Source organism: Thalia democratica, chromosome 5 (assembly GCF_965202585.1).
Source record: "Thalia democratica chromosome 5, ktThaDemo2.hap1.1, whole genome shotgun sequence".
NCBI classification, from domain to species: domain Eukaryota; kingdom Metazoa; phylum Chordata; class Thaliacea; order Salpida; family Salpidae; genus Thalia; species Thalia democratica.
The window spans coordinates 72237260-72254850 of NC_139169.1; the positions used below are offsets into that span (position 1 = coordinate 72237260).

Below are 17591 nucleotides of genomic sequence, written 5' to 3' on the forward strand. Positions count from 1 at the left end.
TTCAAAATTACGTCATAATCTATTTATGCTAAATTTTTTAACTGTCATTTGTTTGTTTTGTTTTGTGCTTTATTTTAAACTTGTTTTGAAGCTGATGAGTGCATAAGCACGAAACTCGAGTCCTTTGAGTTTTACATCTTTAAATAAACCTTTATATATATATATATTTTGTTTTAACATTTTATTACTTGTATACTCTTGCACTTAAGTTAATTTAACTGTTTTTGTTTAAATGTAAAAAATTCTTTTACACCCACTTTTGAAGAAACACAAATTAGGTTGAGCCAAGTTTTATAAGACTGATCATTTGCAAGAAATGTCTTCAGCACAGAGTGACACTTTAGCACGGCGACATTTTAGGTCGGAGTGTCACGATACTTTTTAATTAGAAAGACAAATAATTATTAAGATTGTAGTAAACATAATGTTCATTATTGAACTGTACACAGTCAGCATTCTGTTGATTACGCACTTTAGGCGCATTAAAGTGTGATTACAACGGGACAATTACTTACTAAAGTCATTTAAAATAAAAAAACCTAAATTAAAAAACGTATATTGAAACTGAAATAGATAAATTTTTATTAAGTTACCAGAGCTTTAAAAAAATAAAAGTAACTTAGTTATTCGCATTTATATTTCAAACTTTTTGTTGAAAACTAATGCTTGAAATTAGTTTAAGTTAATTTAAAAAATTTTAAGAAACCTAGAGCTTATATATGTTTTTAACTTTTTAAAAACAGTATAATGTTAAAAATATAGATATAAAAGTATTTTTAAACTGTTAAAGTAAAATAAGATAATAAAATTTGTAAATTAACTTTTTTTTCTTCAGTATATTAAAACATAACTAACAGTAGACTATAAACTAAAAGTTTCATTTAAATCTAAACGTGTAACACATTTAAAGCTTATTAACTTCTAGATTACACTTTAAATAGTTCGTTTTTAAATTTTTAAATATAATAGTACAAATGTTATATAAGCAAAAAAGATTCTTTCAATCATGATAAATAAATAATAACTTTTGTAAAAAAAAAATTTGAGCTAAAGTATCACTCTGTGCTAATGTGATGTCGTGCTTTTCTGACCCGTTCCCAATTATTTAGGGACCTATATAAAAAATGGTTACTACTAGTGTTAGACCCTCAGATCATGAATGCTAAATGTGTGGCCCTATCCTATGAATATTTTAAAGTTCTATTTAACAACTATTTATTTTAGTTGAAAATTGTTGTTCATTATTAATGAACAACAATTACGATGCAATAACGAACTTAATTTGTTAGATTCTAAAAATGTTTACAATGTTTAATAGTACAAAACTACAAACACAGTAGGTTTACTGTACGCACTAAATCTAGAAAAGTTGTACAAAAAACTAAAATAAAAATATTTCATTATAATTTATAGAACGAAAAAAAAAAACATGAACTGATATGATCAAATCAAAGATAAAACAAACATTTACAATTATCAAATAAAAAACTTATGTTTGTATTTATTAAAATAAAGTTATAGTAAGTATGACCAAGTTAAGTAATTAAAAAGAAGAAATAGGAGCATTTAAATATTATAAGTAAGTAAATTAGTATTAGATAATTTCCTGATAGTTAAAAGTTACTTATTAGAATGAGAAATAAGAGAATTTCAAAGTGGAAGCAACTCTTCATTTTGTTCAGGTTCAAAATCCACCCGCGATCAAAATCTACCGTCGTTCAAAATCCAACCAATCAAATTCTAGAACCGCTTTCCGATCGAGGGTGAGGTTTAGGAGTAACAGTGATAGTGAAAAATATTTAAAATAAAGTATAAAAAATATAAAAGAAACTAATAATTAAAAAAAAAAAAAAAATTGGTGGATTTGAACGCGGGTTAATTTTGATATTGTACCGTCCATTTACTAAATTTAATTTAAACATTTTTCAGCTTAGAAAAATTCCCTACTTTGAGGACAAGCTCACAAGCAGCTAAAATAGATAAATAGCATTTGTATTTAAACATAATCATTTCTATTTAATATATAGTATAAACTACTAGGTTATTAAAAAAAGCTAAACATTAAGAACTGTACTATATCAATACTTAGCTTTTTATAATTGTTTGTAACTATTTTTTTTTCATAAACTTAATAAAGTAGATAAATCATTTTAAAAGCATAAAATTTTAACAACAAAATAAAATAACAATCAAATTTTAATTTATTATTTGATTACGTCATTATTTTCAAAAGGAATGGGTAATTACCTAGGATGATGTTGCACCAATATCAAGCTGAAATTATATCATCTTCTATTTCTTTTTTAACCACAGTTTTAGGCAATAATTTACATTTCATAATTAATAAAATAAAATATTGGGCCAACACCATCCTAGTTAATTACCTATAAATTATTATATTGATGTAATCGCCTTATATTGTAAAATAAAAGCGATTAAACACTAAGTTTTTCTAGTTCATGATCAATAAGTTAAATTTTGTTTTAGTATTTATAAAATATAAATTTAAAGCTTAAAAATATTAGGCTTAAAACACTAATTTTTAGGCTAAAATTATGGTTAAAAGGACATGGAATATTTATACAACTTCAGCTTGATATTAGTGGGACATCATTCCATGTAATTACCAAGTTTTGTTCATTTAAACAAGCATTAGGGTTTTTTTGTTAATTTAATACTATTAAAATGATTGTTTTTACAAAAATTAACTTTGGTGTTAATATGAAAGCTTTAAATACAAAATACAAGCCAGTTTTTACAGAATTCAAAAATATCATTTAACTTTTTAGATATTTAAATTTTTGTAAAAATTTTCTGATACAAACATATAGACTGCAAATCTTTTGGAGTCAATTTTCTTGGAAATTTTAAAATTCACTAAAAATCTATCTCCTCCTTCATTTTTCAAGCAATCTTCTTCAAATTTTCATGAAATGTTCCATACATTAAAAGGAAAAAACATTACTTATGAATTTTAATAACTAAAAAAATCAAAATTTTATCACAAAAATTAAAAAAAAAGTGTATTTAAAAAAAAAAAAATTTATTAATTTTTTTTCTAATTCCAAAGTAACGTTTTTTGTTATTGTATAAAGGTTAGACTGTGAAAGTTTAAAGAAGATTGCTTGAAAAATGTAGGAGGAGATAGTTTTTAAATAAAATAGTCTTTTTTTTTTTTTGCTGTTTTAGTTTTCCCTTCCCATAGGGAACCTGTTATGCGGCCTGACTTTGATCGGTCATATCTTAAAAAAGAATTCGAATTTTTTCAAAACTATAAAAAGCATCTTGAAGCTTAGAAAAAATTCTATAAAATAAGATCAACTTGTAAAAAAACATGGCTAACCCCCCTATGGCCATATTGAAGATTTGTTCATTGCATTTTAGGTTGCAATACTAATTGTCTTTGACTTATTTTTATTATTTTTACTTACACACTTTGGAATGTGCTCTTTAATTGTAGATTCAAGGTGCCTAGAGGTTTGACCGATATAGCTGTTTGAGCAACAGCATTTAAACATGTAAACCACACAACTTTTATGTTTTTTAGAAATGAGTTCTTAACCTTTAAGACTCAAAACAGAACTTGATGTAAAAATAACTCTGGGTTTAGCAGCACGGTATACTTTTTCTAACTTCTTTGTTTCAATCCAAATTTTCTTTACTTTTTCACAATTGTATCACACTAATGAAAAATTATTAAAGTATATTTCTTATAAACAAAAGACAATTGCTTGCTTAAAATGAAATACAATGGCAGACTAATGTCCAACATTAATAACTACTTGTGCTTTATAGTTGCATTATTTATCACATTTTTGTAAAAAACAATACATTTTTAACAATTCATTTTATTATTAAAAAATAGTTGCTGTCACAAAGGATTTTTTCTATGTTTAGCTTACGACAGTTTTTTTTAGTAAAAATGGCCAGTTAGTTATAGAAAGCTACCAACCTATGGCTTATTCATAGTTTAATAATTTAATTGTTATATATACACTTCTATTGTTGTCCAATGAGACGATCTTGATTGTTTTCATATTTATTTGCATAGTCTTGGATAGAGAAAAAGCACCACATGACATTTTTACATTATTACATCATTTACATTATAACATCATCTTGTGTTTCTTCCAATATTAGTATATGTGTATAAATACTAATTGTGAGGCTGGTATTTTTTCATAACTAGCTAAAGAGCTTAAAGATAGCAGGTTTTACAGTTGATACGTTTGTTTTCTGCTTAAAATAAGTTATAAAAATTTTTTTAGTATAATTCTTTCGTATTTGGTAACGTAAAATGCACAAAAAGAATTTGTAAGCACTTACAGTTTATAATAAAACTTAAAAACTGTAGAGTTTTAATTAGACAGGCTTGATAATAAAAAAAACTCCTGTCCTGATTAGAACAAATAAGTACTTAAGTTTGCAAACAAAATATGGTTTTCATTTTGATATAGGTCTTAGACCCAGGTTTAAACTGCTACTTTAGTGCTTTTACAAGCTATGACTGACATATTGACTATCTTTCTGTAAAAAGTTTTTTGTTTTTATATCTGATATATTTATTAATATTTTATAAACTTTTGCAGTTAAATTTATGCTTTTTGAATAAAACTTAATAAATAATAGTTATGACTACAGTTGATACAAACACAAGAAATACATATAAACTGCTATGAAAACTGTTTGAGATAACATAGTATTTAATTTAGTTTCAGTCAGTGTTCTGAAAAAAAGAAATTTTAACTTGGAGTTTGTTAGAAAAAATTTCATTTGACTAGAAAAAAGGTTCTAGTTTTTTTGTTTAGTTTTGATTAATAGTCTTTGAATTTGAAAAAACAAATTTTATCTAAATATTATATTTTAAATTTGTGTTAAGTTTTTATACTATTGTCATTTTAGTATTTTATAATATTTATAATTTATTGAATATGTTTTATTAATATATGTATTGTAACAAATACTACAGTCATAAATGTTATTAATTTTTAGCTTGTGCTAATTACCTTACTTACATTAAATGTTTGATTATAGCTAAAAAATTTAAACTTATTATTAAAGTATATTTCACACTCTGTTGGTTAGACCTAGAGTAGTAGTTTATAAAAAAAGCATTTAGTTTACATAAACACATTAACGTTTTGTAGATATTATGCAAAAGTTTAAACTAGTTTTAAAACAAACAAAAACTTTACTGATACGAAATTTTCTATTAAAATGGCGATCCAGGGGTGTTACACTGCAGGTTTGTAGAAAAATGTGCTTGATTGATTAATTACAAAATACTTCAAAAAGTTTATTTTTAATTTTAATTTTGTTAAAAATCCTTCAAGTCTTTGTAAAAGTTTTGATATCTGGTATAATTTTTCACTGTTAAGTATTTTTATTATTGCTTAAGATTATTTTTTAAGTTTAGGCTCATTAAATAATCTTTGGTTTCAAATCAGTGTGAAGTACTTTGTTCAAAAGTTACAAATAAATGAGTTAAACAATAAAATTCACCATATTTGTTTGTAAATATTTCAGGAGGTGCTGTGGCCCATTTACTTTGTCGTGCTTCTTGTCATACTGAAAATCACCGCTTACAAACCAACTAGCTTTCCTGCTGAGCCCAGGTCGCAACCTGACTCCATATTTTTGTCCAACTTCACACAGCAAGACATAACTTTGCTGTATGAGCCAAATGGAACTTATCAGAACGAGTTAGTTGTCATAATGTTTGTCACATTAGTTTTTGTTTTTAAATGTGTTTTTTGATGAAGTTTTAAATTTTGCTTTGAGAAGATATTAAGTATGACTTCATCACCTTTCAGATTTATTAGTTTTTACTGGATTTTAGATTTTCCTACAACTTTACGGTTGTAATAAAACAACAAAATGATAACTATAACCTGTGTTTATAAAGCAATAATTCTTTTAAAGATGAATTACTAAAGTCTTCATACATACACTCTAGTGAGCATTTTTGTTAAGTATGCATAAAGAATTTAATGTATAGATGTTTATCTGCTAAACATATTGTTTTATTTTGTTTTTAATATATAACTACCTTTTGAAAGGTTAATATTCTAAAACAACAATTTTACCTTGGAAGTAAAAATTATATCATTGAAAAACTATATATAACTTTTTATTGAGATTTCTTGATCATAAAATGTGCAAACTCTTTAAAAGTTTTAAGAATAAATTGATGCTAAAACGAATACTTTAGTAAACGAAAAAAAAAGCTTAAGATTAAATGAAACTTATGAATAAATTTGTTTGTATGTAGTTTTAAATTGATCTTTGTTTAAATTTTTATTTAAAGCTTTTAAATATAACTGTGCAAGTTAAATATGTTATTTAACACCAGGTTTCAGTGGCAAAAAAAATTGTGACCTTTTCAAAATAAATAGTAAACTAGTTTAATACTCACTATTTTACTATTTTATTATACCTGAAAAGGTTGCAATTTTTTTTGCCACTGAAACCTGGTGTTAAATAAAATTTCTAATTTGCACATTTTTATTTAAATAAGCTCTTTACATTTCAGTAAATTGAGCAACCTTTTTTAGTTAAGACAAAAAACTTTATACTTAAAGCTTTTAATAACAACGTTATAAGCTTGTTTTAAAAATACTTTTTTATGTGTTTTATTACTTTAGGCTTGACTAACTTTTTTTTTTTTGCAGAGTAGTCCAAAGAATCTTAAGTCTCTCAAAAAGCTCTTCCATTTTAAATGTTTCTGGTTTCAGCAATACAGTCAGTTGAGCTTTTAACATAGAAATATTTCAAGTTTTTCCTTATGTCTACTTGCTTATTAAAACCCTTTTTATTTACTAGAATGAGATGGTGGCAGAGTACAAAAGTCTGGGCCAGCCGCCCTCAGTGTACGGTTTGAGCTTTAGCGGCAGCAGTAATTACGAGTACACGATCAGGGCCGCTTCCAGTCAAATTCCGTCTGGGAGGCAAATGTACTCACCGCAAAGTAGTTTGAATATTTATGTGTAAATCAGTACAATAAAAAATAGTTTTTTTTAATCTGTAAATAGTTTTGTTTAACAACTATTTTGCGTAAATAAATTTTGAAATAATAGAAAATATTATATCTTTCTATAAATTGAAGTTACAAACATTTTTTAATAAAATTTCCGAGATTAAATTAAAAAAAAATAATTAGTTACAAATGTTTAAAACAGCTGACTGCAGAGTTGATAATTACTGTCCGGCTACTCAGTATCTAAACCAGGGTTTTTTAGCCTTGCAGGTTCTTGTTGATACTGCCATTGCACAGGTTTTTATATTCTTTATACATATTTTTTATAATAAGTTATTTTTATAAGTATCAACTGTTTTAGTTACAAACAGTGTAAATTATAAGTTTTGTTTTAAAAAATATGTTTTTAGCCTGTTAGACTAAACTTAGCAAATGACAATTTGACTTTAAATATCTATCAAAACTAGATTTTGTTTGATATGACAAAAGTAACCTGAATACTAATAAATTATTAATGATTTACCTACCAAAAATTACCTTAGAATATAAGTTTTTGTATTAAAATATTTATTCTTTATGTACTTTATTTTTATAATGATAGAGCCTGTTAGTATTATTCATCACACACAAAATAGTAATAAACTTTAATTTTAATTTGTAAAACTTTTATCAAATCAAGCTATCAAATAGGATTATTTTTACTAAAACATTTGTCTTTAATGAGCTCTATATTGAATACTAGAACCTCTTAGCTATACTTAAACACACTAAAAATTGAAAGTTGATTTTGAACAGGGAATAGAACCATCGTTCACTCTGCCCGACGTGAAAGTTGAGGAAATGGAGAAGGACGGGACGATAACGAACGCGCAGACGTTTCAAATCGTCTCCTCCCTGTACCTCGTCATGTCCATGTCCTTCTTCATGCTGTCAGTTGATGTTATTAATTATGTTTATTGAAATCTTAACATTCATGCTGTCAGTTTTTAGTTGTTGTTGTTGTTGTTGTTGTTGTTGTGTGTCCGTTTTGCATAATACCTGCGATTTTATCTCGAAGTGTGTGATCAACTCAAGTTTTTAACGAGAAGTACTTACTCTTCATAAGAATTAGTTTAAGTTTTTTATTTTTATCGTTAAAAACCCCAGAGGTACAGGTGTTATTTTATTGTAAAAGCTTCTGTTATGAATTTAAAATAAGACTTACTAGTAAATTGCTATTTGACTTTTGTTACTATTGAGTTTATTAAAATCTTAAAATTTGTAAATCCAGTTTTCTATTGTAAACATTAATTACTGTTTTCAAAGGTTCCTTCTTGTTTTTATTGTTACTGAAAAAGAAAGGAAAATAAAGGAAGGGATGAAAATGATGGGACTTGAAAACATCGCGTTATGGTTTGTTTATAGTGTTCACTAAGTTTTTTTTTTGATTAGTTTTTAGCTAAAGTTTTACTTAAAAACTTTTCTTAAGTTTTTCCGAAAGGAGCTTACTTTTTTATATCACTTTTGAAAAACGAATTATTATTTAATTTTATTTTTCAAACTAATTACTAATTGAAAAACATATTGTAACTTTGATTTGTGTGTGACATCATTAAAACACGTCTCTTTTTAATCAGTACATTAAAAAAAGTTCTTAAAATAAAAAAATTAACGCAGTACACAATAGTTTATAGTTTTCCACATTCGTTAGTTTTTGTTTATAAAAAAAATATTGTTTTTTAACACAATTTCTTTTAAAACTTGAGTTTGCTTACCTTTCAACCAAAGTTAACGCCGGTTTTTTGTTACAGGTCGTCGTGGTTCCTTACCTACCTGATAATAATATTCTTCATGACTCTGGTGATGTCCCTGATATGCAAGTTCGGCCAGCTCTACCCCAACAGCGACTTCTTCCTCATATTCCTCCTTTTCTTTGAGTATGGCGTCAGCATTGTCAGTTTGGTTTTGTATTTGATAACAAGTAAAAACTTTGACCAAAGAGAATTATCCTTTCTACTTATAGATACTAAGTCTTAGTAAATACCAAAACATCCTCTTGGATTTTTTTGAAATCTAGTTAAAACTTTATGTACACCATTTTAAACATTTTAGTATTTAGTATTTTATTTAGGTTTAGTATTTTAGAATAAAAACTTTGACCAAAGAGAATTATCCTTTCTACTTATAGATACTAAGTCTTAGTACCTACCAAAATATCTTCTTAAAACTCAAAAATTTTATTACAGGTTTATGCATTTTGTTCTTAAAAGTTAAAAGAAACAGCATAAGTTATTGATTTTTATTTGTTTTTGATATTCATTTCTGTACTAATATTTTAATATAATATCATACTTAAGTATAAAAGAAGATTTATTATATTATCAAAAATATTATCACACAACTATGAACTAAGCAAACCTAGTCCAGTATGTTATTTTAACTATCTTCTTTATAAATTGCCACATTCATAATTCATGCGTTATACACTCAACAGGAAGTGTTGGCGTTCATGCTAACCCCGTTCTTCTCGAAAGCGCGGTCTGCGGGCGGTTTCGGTTCGCTGATCACGCTCATAATATCGCTGCTGTACCTGGCGGTGGTGTTCATACCCGATGTTACCAACACCATCATATACCTTCTCTCACTGGTCTCCCCAGCCGCCTTCGCCATCGCCCTCAACCAGGTTTGTGTGGTTGTTTTTGGTTAATTATAATTGAAAAAAGGAGCAAATACTTAAACTTTAGCTTCCCATAAACACTTGGTTTGTGTGATTTGAAGCGAATTGGTTTTGTTAAGTGCTTTTTTGTACAGGTAAATAAAAGTAGAAATTAATAAATTTTAAAGCAGGAGCGGAGAAAATGATATAAACTTTTGATAGTTTAGTATAGATGTTGATTCAGGGTTGCCAAAAAATTCTAAAATTTGGAAAAACCTGGAGTTTGAGAAATTTTGAAAAAAATAAACTGGAAAAACCTGGAATTTTAAACATTTATAACATGTTGTTAAGTACTAAAATTTCGATTTGACACAAAAAATCTATCATTAAATAAAAAAAAATTGTCTTGATCAAAATTGGTTATTTTTGGTTAATTATAATTGAAAAAAGGAGCAAATACTTAAACTTTAGATTCCCATAAACATTGATAGTGAGCGTTTACTTTGTATTGTTTTATGTTAACAGTAATTTCATGTCCTTAATCCAAAAAAAAAAGCTTTGTCAGCTGCAAATGAAATATTAGTTGCTTAAATTTTTATTTTATTTTATATTGTTGTATTTTGTCTGGCTTAACATAAAATGATGGCTTAAACAACTTCTTTTTCTTTAAAGAGCTGTGCTGATAAAATGTTTCAAAATTGGCTATATTAAAGTTTAAATTAAAATATTGAAAGTTTTAATAAATGCAAATAAAAAGGTGTAAAAAATGTGTATGTATGTTTTACTTTTAAAAAACTTTTAGCCCTTGATGCTTTTTATAAGACATTCATTTGAAACTAATGATGCTTAAGCGTTTTTAAAATAAGTTGCTTCCATTAATAATTCATATTTCTTAATACTTTTTGTATTTGTCTTATTAAAGTTCTTAACTTTAGTTTATTTGTTTATGTTTTCTATACCGTGTTCTAAAAATCAATTTTAGTACTTTTGAAAACCTTATTTTTTGTTGTAAAAACTTAATAGACTTACTTATAAACAACTTTCAGTTGTAAAGAAAAAAAAACAATATATTTTTTTTCACACATCTCATTTCATTGGGTTGCCAAATATAAGTAGGTGGTTATTATTTGTTTTAAAAGCTTGATAAGATTTTAGATAAAATTCAACGATAAACAACAAGTAAAACATTTTTTTGTTTTGATTTCAAGGTTGCCATATATGAAGAAGGGGTTTATTTATTTTTTTAGTTTTAATAAAATTACATTTTTATATTTTAATTTCTAGGTTGCCATACTAGAAGTGGGTGTTATTTATTTTTTAGATTTTAATAAAATTACAATTTGTTTTTTTTTTCAAGGTTGCCATACTAGAAGTGGGTGTGGCCGGAGGAGCCACATTCTCCAACATGGACTCAGGGGCTTACCCCGTTTCGATACCGATTATAATGATGGCGGTGGACATTCTGATATATGCCGTTTTGACCCTGTACTTCGACAACGTAGTGCCAGGTAAGTGTTAAAAAAATGTTAACTACATCCATTGTTTTAGAGTACCTTTTTTTTACATCTTTTATAAAAAAAAAACAATTAATTAATCTGTTTCAATTAAGCCCAATCACTTATTTAAAGCACGGTTTCCAAAACTCATTTTCACCATCACTCACTTGTCAGAAATTCACAAGCCGTCGCCTCTTTTGCTAGCTAAATACCTATCTACCTTTTTTTCCACTATAAAGAAGGCGATATCACCTATTTTTGAAAAATTTGGTTTGGTCTTTTTTTTTTTCAAAAAATATCAAGAGTATTGTTTTATACAAATGTAAAGTATGCGTGTTTAAACTAACACTAGTACTTAGGATTTTAAGTAAGTTATTGATTCTTCAAGTTTCAATATAATTGCTTTTATTTCTTAGCTTTTCACAACAGGGTAGTAAATCCGTATACTATCAAAATCCACCCGCGTTCAAAATCCACCCGATTTTTTTTACATTTTCTTTATTTACTAATTTATTATAAATATTTTTTGAATTAATTTTATTTATTTTTTGTTTATTTTTCACTATCACTTTTACCCTTACCTTGATTCGGTATGCGGTTATCGAATTTGATTGGGTGGATTTTAATCTGGTGGATTTTGAACGTGTCCCAGTAGATCAGCGTGTGAGCAAAATTATCCGTTTAATTTAAGGGCATAGGGGGGGGGTAAACACCCTTTTTTGGTTTTTTATCTTATTTTATATAGTTTTTACTAAGCTACAAGATGCATTTTACAGATTTTAAAAATTCAGAATAATTTTTGAAATATAGCCGGCCAAAGTCGGAGGCAACGATAGGAACCTTATGGGAGGCGCAAACTAAAATAGCAAAAATAGACTACTTCATTAAAAATCTATCTTCTCCTACGTTTTTTGAGATAACTACCTCAAATTTTTAGGAAAGGTTCCTTGATATATTTAAAAAATTCTGTCGGAAGGAATTTTAAAAAAATTAAAAAATAAAAATTTTATATAAAAAATAAACAAAAAAAACATTTTTTTTTTACTTTTTTTGTCATAAAATTTTTATTATTTAATTTTTTTAAATTATGTTCCGAAAGAATTTTCTAAATATTGCAAGGAACATTTCCTGAAAATTTTAGGTAGTTATCTCAAAAAACGTAGGAGGAGATAGATTTTTAGTGATTTCTAGTTATTTGCCGTTTTAGTTTGCGCCTCCCATAAGGTTCCTATTGTTGCCTCCAACAATTTTGACCGGCTATATCTCAAAAATTATTCTGAATTTTTAAAATCTGTAAAAAGCATCTTGTAGCTTAGTAAAAACTATATAAAATAAGGTAAAAAACCAAAAAAGGGTGTTTACCCCCCCCTATGCCCTTAACCTTAACTATTTGCTTAATTACCAATACACTTTTTCTTTCACTCACCAAAATTAAGAGGATTTATTTTAAATTCAAAGAACGTACGCGCAGCTCGAGAGCAAACTGATCCGTTTAATTCAATCTCAACTACTTCTTCTATTGCCCATTTACTTTTTATCGACAAGATTGTTGTAACAGTAATTGCATACTTTTAAACAACTTCTCAACAGGTAAATAGAGTTGTCAAAGAACATAATGTTAAAAATGCATAAATTTATTTGTTGGTTTTTACTATCACGAATCTCTGTCTACATAAAAATAGTGAATGATTATCATACAAGTTTTAAACATTGTTCTCAGCTTGTTACAATACAAACTATTAATAACATTTTAATTATTTGTACAAAAATAATAATTAATAAATAATAAATAATCACAAACTTTTCTCACACACCAGGCGAGTACGGGCAGCGCGAGAGCTTGTGGTTCTGCTTGACTCCTTCCTTCTGGTGCGGGTCCTCCACGGAGGTCGTGGTGGATCAGGAGGAAGATAAGGATTATGACGACGACCAGAACGTGGAGGAAATTCCCGAGGAGTTCCGCGGCAAAAAAGCAATCAGGTTCGTTCGGGCTGGAAAAACGTTGAGATCGAAAAATATGTTGTTGTTTGGTGTGGTATCTAGTTCACATGTTTTTTATGAACAGTTTTAAGGTTTAACTACAGTAAAACTACAAATATAAAGCTTATTTAAAAAAGTGAAACTAAATGTTTCGCTGCTACAACATTTAAATCATAAAAGTATTTTTAATCTGTGATTAAGTATACTTTTTTAATGTACTACTGACCATCATACTAAGTAGAATGTTTACATAAAATTATAAGGTGCTTAGTTTTATTAATTCAAAAATTAATGGACATGACTCAGTTATAGCATTACTGCAACAGCCACGTGTTTTATTATTATTAAATAAAAATTACAAATTATGTTGCTCTTATGAATTTAAAACTTACAAGTGCCTTAACAACCAAGTTCAACAGTTTATCTATCAAACAAATTTTATTATATTACATTCTCATACAGGATAACTAATTTGACGTAGTATGAAAGCATATACTTTTAATGTACTGTTTACCATTCCAAGTAAAACTTTTACATCAAACCCTATTTTGCTAACTTTTGATATTTATTACTTATAAACATGATCGAAGTTTAGCATTACCGCAACATCTTACATGTTTTGTGTAATAGTAGTAAATTAACTTTTACCAATAAAACACTTTATCTAACAAAAAAAGATTAAAACATAATGTTTGTTTTCATGATTTTATAAATTAGAACTCTTTGATAACCAAATACAATAACTGATCTGATAGAACTATTATTATTTTAAACTGCATACAGAATATCAAACTTGACGAAAGCTTACTACGGGGAAGGTCTCCTGATGGCCGACAGGTCGAAAGTGACCAGGGCCGTGGACAATTTCTCTTTGGACATATACGAGGGACAGATAACCGCGCTGCTGGGCCACAACGGAGCCGGGAAGACCACCATATTCAACATTCTCACTGGTCAGTTTATATAAACAACATTCTCACAGCTCAGTTTATATATTCAACATTCTCACAGGTCAGTTTATATATTGAACATTCTCACAGGTCAGTTTGTAAAGCTAATTTTATAAGTTTAAATTTTTACCTTTTCACTGGTCAGTTTTGTTGGATTGTCGCCTTTTTGATAAGCATGTGGTATTGTTTGATTAGACGAAAAAGTCAACTTTTTTATCAAAGTTAGCTTTCAATGCTCGATGTTTTTAAGCTGAAAAGTATGCAGCTAATCATCATAATGGTCAGGAGCTGATATAACTTTTAATTTAAACTCATAATTGTGATTTATACTCATCATATTTTATTTGAACCACTTTTCATCTATGACGCAAACATCAGGATTCGTGGAGGCGACGAGCGGGTCGGTGAACGTGTACGGTTATGACGTCAGCAAGTCGCGTGACGTCAGCAAGGTGCGTCAGATGACGGGGGTATGCCCCCAGTACAACTTGCACTTCGACGAATTGACGGTTGAGGAGAACTTGGAGGTGTTCGCCGGCATCAAGTGCATCGAGGAGGAAAAGTGGGAGGGCGAGGTGTGTTGGTGTTTTTGCAAAAAGTTGATTAATTAATTAAAATCATTAAAATATAAAACTAGTTTTTAATTTTACTTTTTAGTTTCGGCGATTGTATTTGTAGTGGGAGAGCGAGGTTCGGTTTATTTATTTGTTGCTACAAATAAATAGTTAACTGATTAATAACTTCAAAATAATAAACTGGTTTTTAAATCTTTACTCGAGGTCTGTTGTTTTTACTTTGCTATTCCGAATTTCTCTACAAAGTTAAGTTGTATTTGATTAATATGCTAAAGAGATTAAACTAGTTTACAAATTTAATTTTTTGTTAGTAATGGACAAATTTTGGTGCATTTCGGGTTTTTTAAAGTTTGTTTTGTTGCGTCACCCTAATTTTAAGTTTTTTAATATATATAATTAAAATATATAATTATATATTAAATATATAATATAATTTTGTATTTTTGTTGTTATAATTATATGTGAGCTCATTTTGTTCACAAAATTTTTTGTTATAAAGAAATTTAAACTAGACTTTTATCCACTTTTAATAATTTCTTTTTAGTTAGTATCTTCTACATTGTAAAAATTAACTACGAAAAAAGTTTTAAGTGTTAATTTTTAAAGTTTTCATTAGATTTTAGAATCTAAAATCTGTTTGAAGTTATGAAAATTGTATAAATGAATGGTTGTTTAAGCTTTAGCACAGTGTTAAATATTTACATAAGATGGAAGTGTTTTGAAATTTTATATTATTAAAGCTATTTTTACTTTTAATTTTGCAATAAAGCCCCTTGAGCGATAAATGGAATTTGAAAAGTTATGATACGACTAAACTAAATTAGTAAGATACTATGAATTTATTCTTTCAAGAATTTATTTTGCAAACTAAGTTTCGGTCAAAGACCTCGTCAGATACAAAAATAACTTTAGTTTTTATTGTTTGCAACTAATATAAAACTAAAATTAAATTGTTAGTTTTATCAGCTGTGATTATGTTCTCCAACATTAAAACAATAATTTAATTTATTACCACAGTAAATGTTGTCTTTGATTTCATGGAAATAAGTTATTAGTTATATTTTATTAAAGTTTCTTATAAATTAAAGTTTTAATACTCTAAGACTTACAAAAAGCTTTAAAATATTGTAGTGATTTAAAATGAAATTTTTAATTAAAAATCGGATACATTGTAAAAAATTAGTTTTTATCATAAACTAATAGCAAGTTTTTTATTTTAACTTTTTTATTTTTAGAGTTTAATATACTTCTAAAAAGGGCTTAATTATATACTGTTAACAAGCTATAAGCAACTATATTACTTATAAAAAAGTGTGAAGTTTTCGACTAATTGTGTTTAAAAGAAAAATAAGTTTATTGTTTGTAAAATAATCACAAACTTCCCACTGTTATATTTTTAATATAAGTAAAAATTTAAGCATAATAAGCTGTATGAAGTTTATATTTCTTAAAGCTTTTAGCTTCTCCAAACGTTTTTTTCATTAGAATAAAAAAAAGTGGTTAATTTGATTGATCAAAAAGTTTTGATTTATTAAGTTTTAATTCTCCTGAAATTGCTTGATATCCTTGAAATAAAATCTATTGTTATACTACGTCGTATAATATTTATTTACTATTATTCTGCTATAGTCATGAAAATTGATATGCTATATATTTTTCAGGAGAAAAAATGTTTTAGTTGTTCTGCTTTAGAGCTTAGTCATTCAGTACTTATGTTTTATAATTTGAAATTTAAAATCTAAAACCTATACTTATTTTTTGCAATGTATTACATAGTTTTTGTTACATTAAGACAACAATATATTACAATATACTAATTTAAAGTAGTTTGGATTGAGTTTTGAATAAAAGTTAGTGTATATTGAATTAACCTTAAGTATTTAAACTAAAAAAAAAGTATTAGAAATTTGTCTTAGTTTTATTATAACTAAACTGTTTAAATATTCAAGACACCGTTTAAATATTTAGAATTAAAATGATAGTTTCAAACTTACAAAACTAAAACTTTCATGCATACACATATAACATTGCAGTCTAATTAAATTAAGATTATTTCATATTTATTTATAGTAACATATTCACAAGCAGATTAAGTTTTGTTATCAAAAAATAAAACAATTCCAACATTAAATTGTTTTTAACTAAAATAGTTAGATAAAATTAACAGTTTTATTTATATAACTACAAAGTCTAAGATAAATTAATGATTTGTTGTTTTTTAAATTAATCTTTACTCACTTAATAACATCAAACAATACTTATTTCGAAAACCTTTTGAAAAATTCCGTACACATCTAGTTTATTGTAAAAATTTCCATAAAAGCTTGGAAATTGGTGACACAATCTTATTTATTCTTTTTTCGAAGTATTTGTGAAAAAAAACTGTATTTCATTGAAAAAAAAATCAATTTTAACAGATGAAGAGAGTATTGAAGTTGGTGGATCTGGAAGATCAACTGCACTCAATAGCAAAGACGCTATCGGGAGGTCAGAAGAGGAAGTTGTCTGTAGGCATTGCGATCATGGGTGACCCCAAGGTTTGTAATATAGTAATTAGTTTCTTTTTTAGTACAATCAACACGTGTATTTTATACGAAAACTTGAGTTGTTTGTTTAAATTGCCTTTTAAGTTCTGTTCAAATGTGTTTCGAATAAACAAATACAAGTTCAAATATAAACAGAAACCAGTCTGAATACTATTGAAGGGTTTCCAAAAAACCTGGAAATACCTTGAGTTTGACAATTTTGACAAAATTAGACCTGGAAAACCTGGGATTTTAACTAATTTTTACATGTAAAATAATTAAATTTAGATCAGTTCCAACAAATTTATCAAATACAAAAATTTTTTTTGTGTTATTTAGAATTTTTTATTAAAAACACTTTTAAAGTGTATTGTAGTATCTTTATAACTTTTTTATAACATTTAAGACAGTTTTTTTTTTACCTTAAATTTAATTTAATACTTGCAATGGACTA

General features: G+C 26.8%; 1 protein-coding gene across 3 annotated transcripts in view; it reads left to right on the forward strand.

Moving 5' to 3' along the window:
- Positions 1-5151: 5151 nt before the first annotated feature.
- The window catches only part of LOC145837143 (cholesterol transporter ABCA5-like), a 45531-nt gene continuing 33091 nt past the window's right edge, over positions 5152-17591 (forward strand). For all 3 annotated transcript variants that reach the window (XM_082944910.1, XM_082944909.1, XM_082944911.1), the window contains exons 1-14: positions 5152-5245; positions 5527-5702; positions 6672-6741; positions 6823-6967; positions 7179-7273; positions 7772-7905; positions 8282-8368; positions 8767-8908; positions 9450-9638; positions 10969-11119; positions 12925-13087; positions 13871-14040; positions 14416-14612; positions 17030-17149. In XM_082944910.1, the coding sequence (XP_082801036.1) occupies positions 5153-5245; positions 5527-5702; positions 6672-6741; positions 6823-6967; positions 7179-7273; positions 7772-7905; positions 8282-8368; positions 8767-8908; positions 9450-9638; positions 10969-11119; positions 12925-13087; positions 13871-14040; positions 14416-14612; positions 17030-17149 (1932 nt within the window). In that variant the 5' untranslated portion in view covers position 5152. The remainder of the gene's footprint in view (positions 5246-5526; positions 5703-6671; positions 6742-6822; positions 6968-7178; positions 7274-7771; positions 7906-8281; positions 8369-8766; positions 8909-9449; positions 9639-10968; positions 11120-12924; positions 13088-13870; positions 14041-14415; positions 14613-17029; positions 17150-17591) is intronic.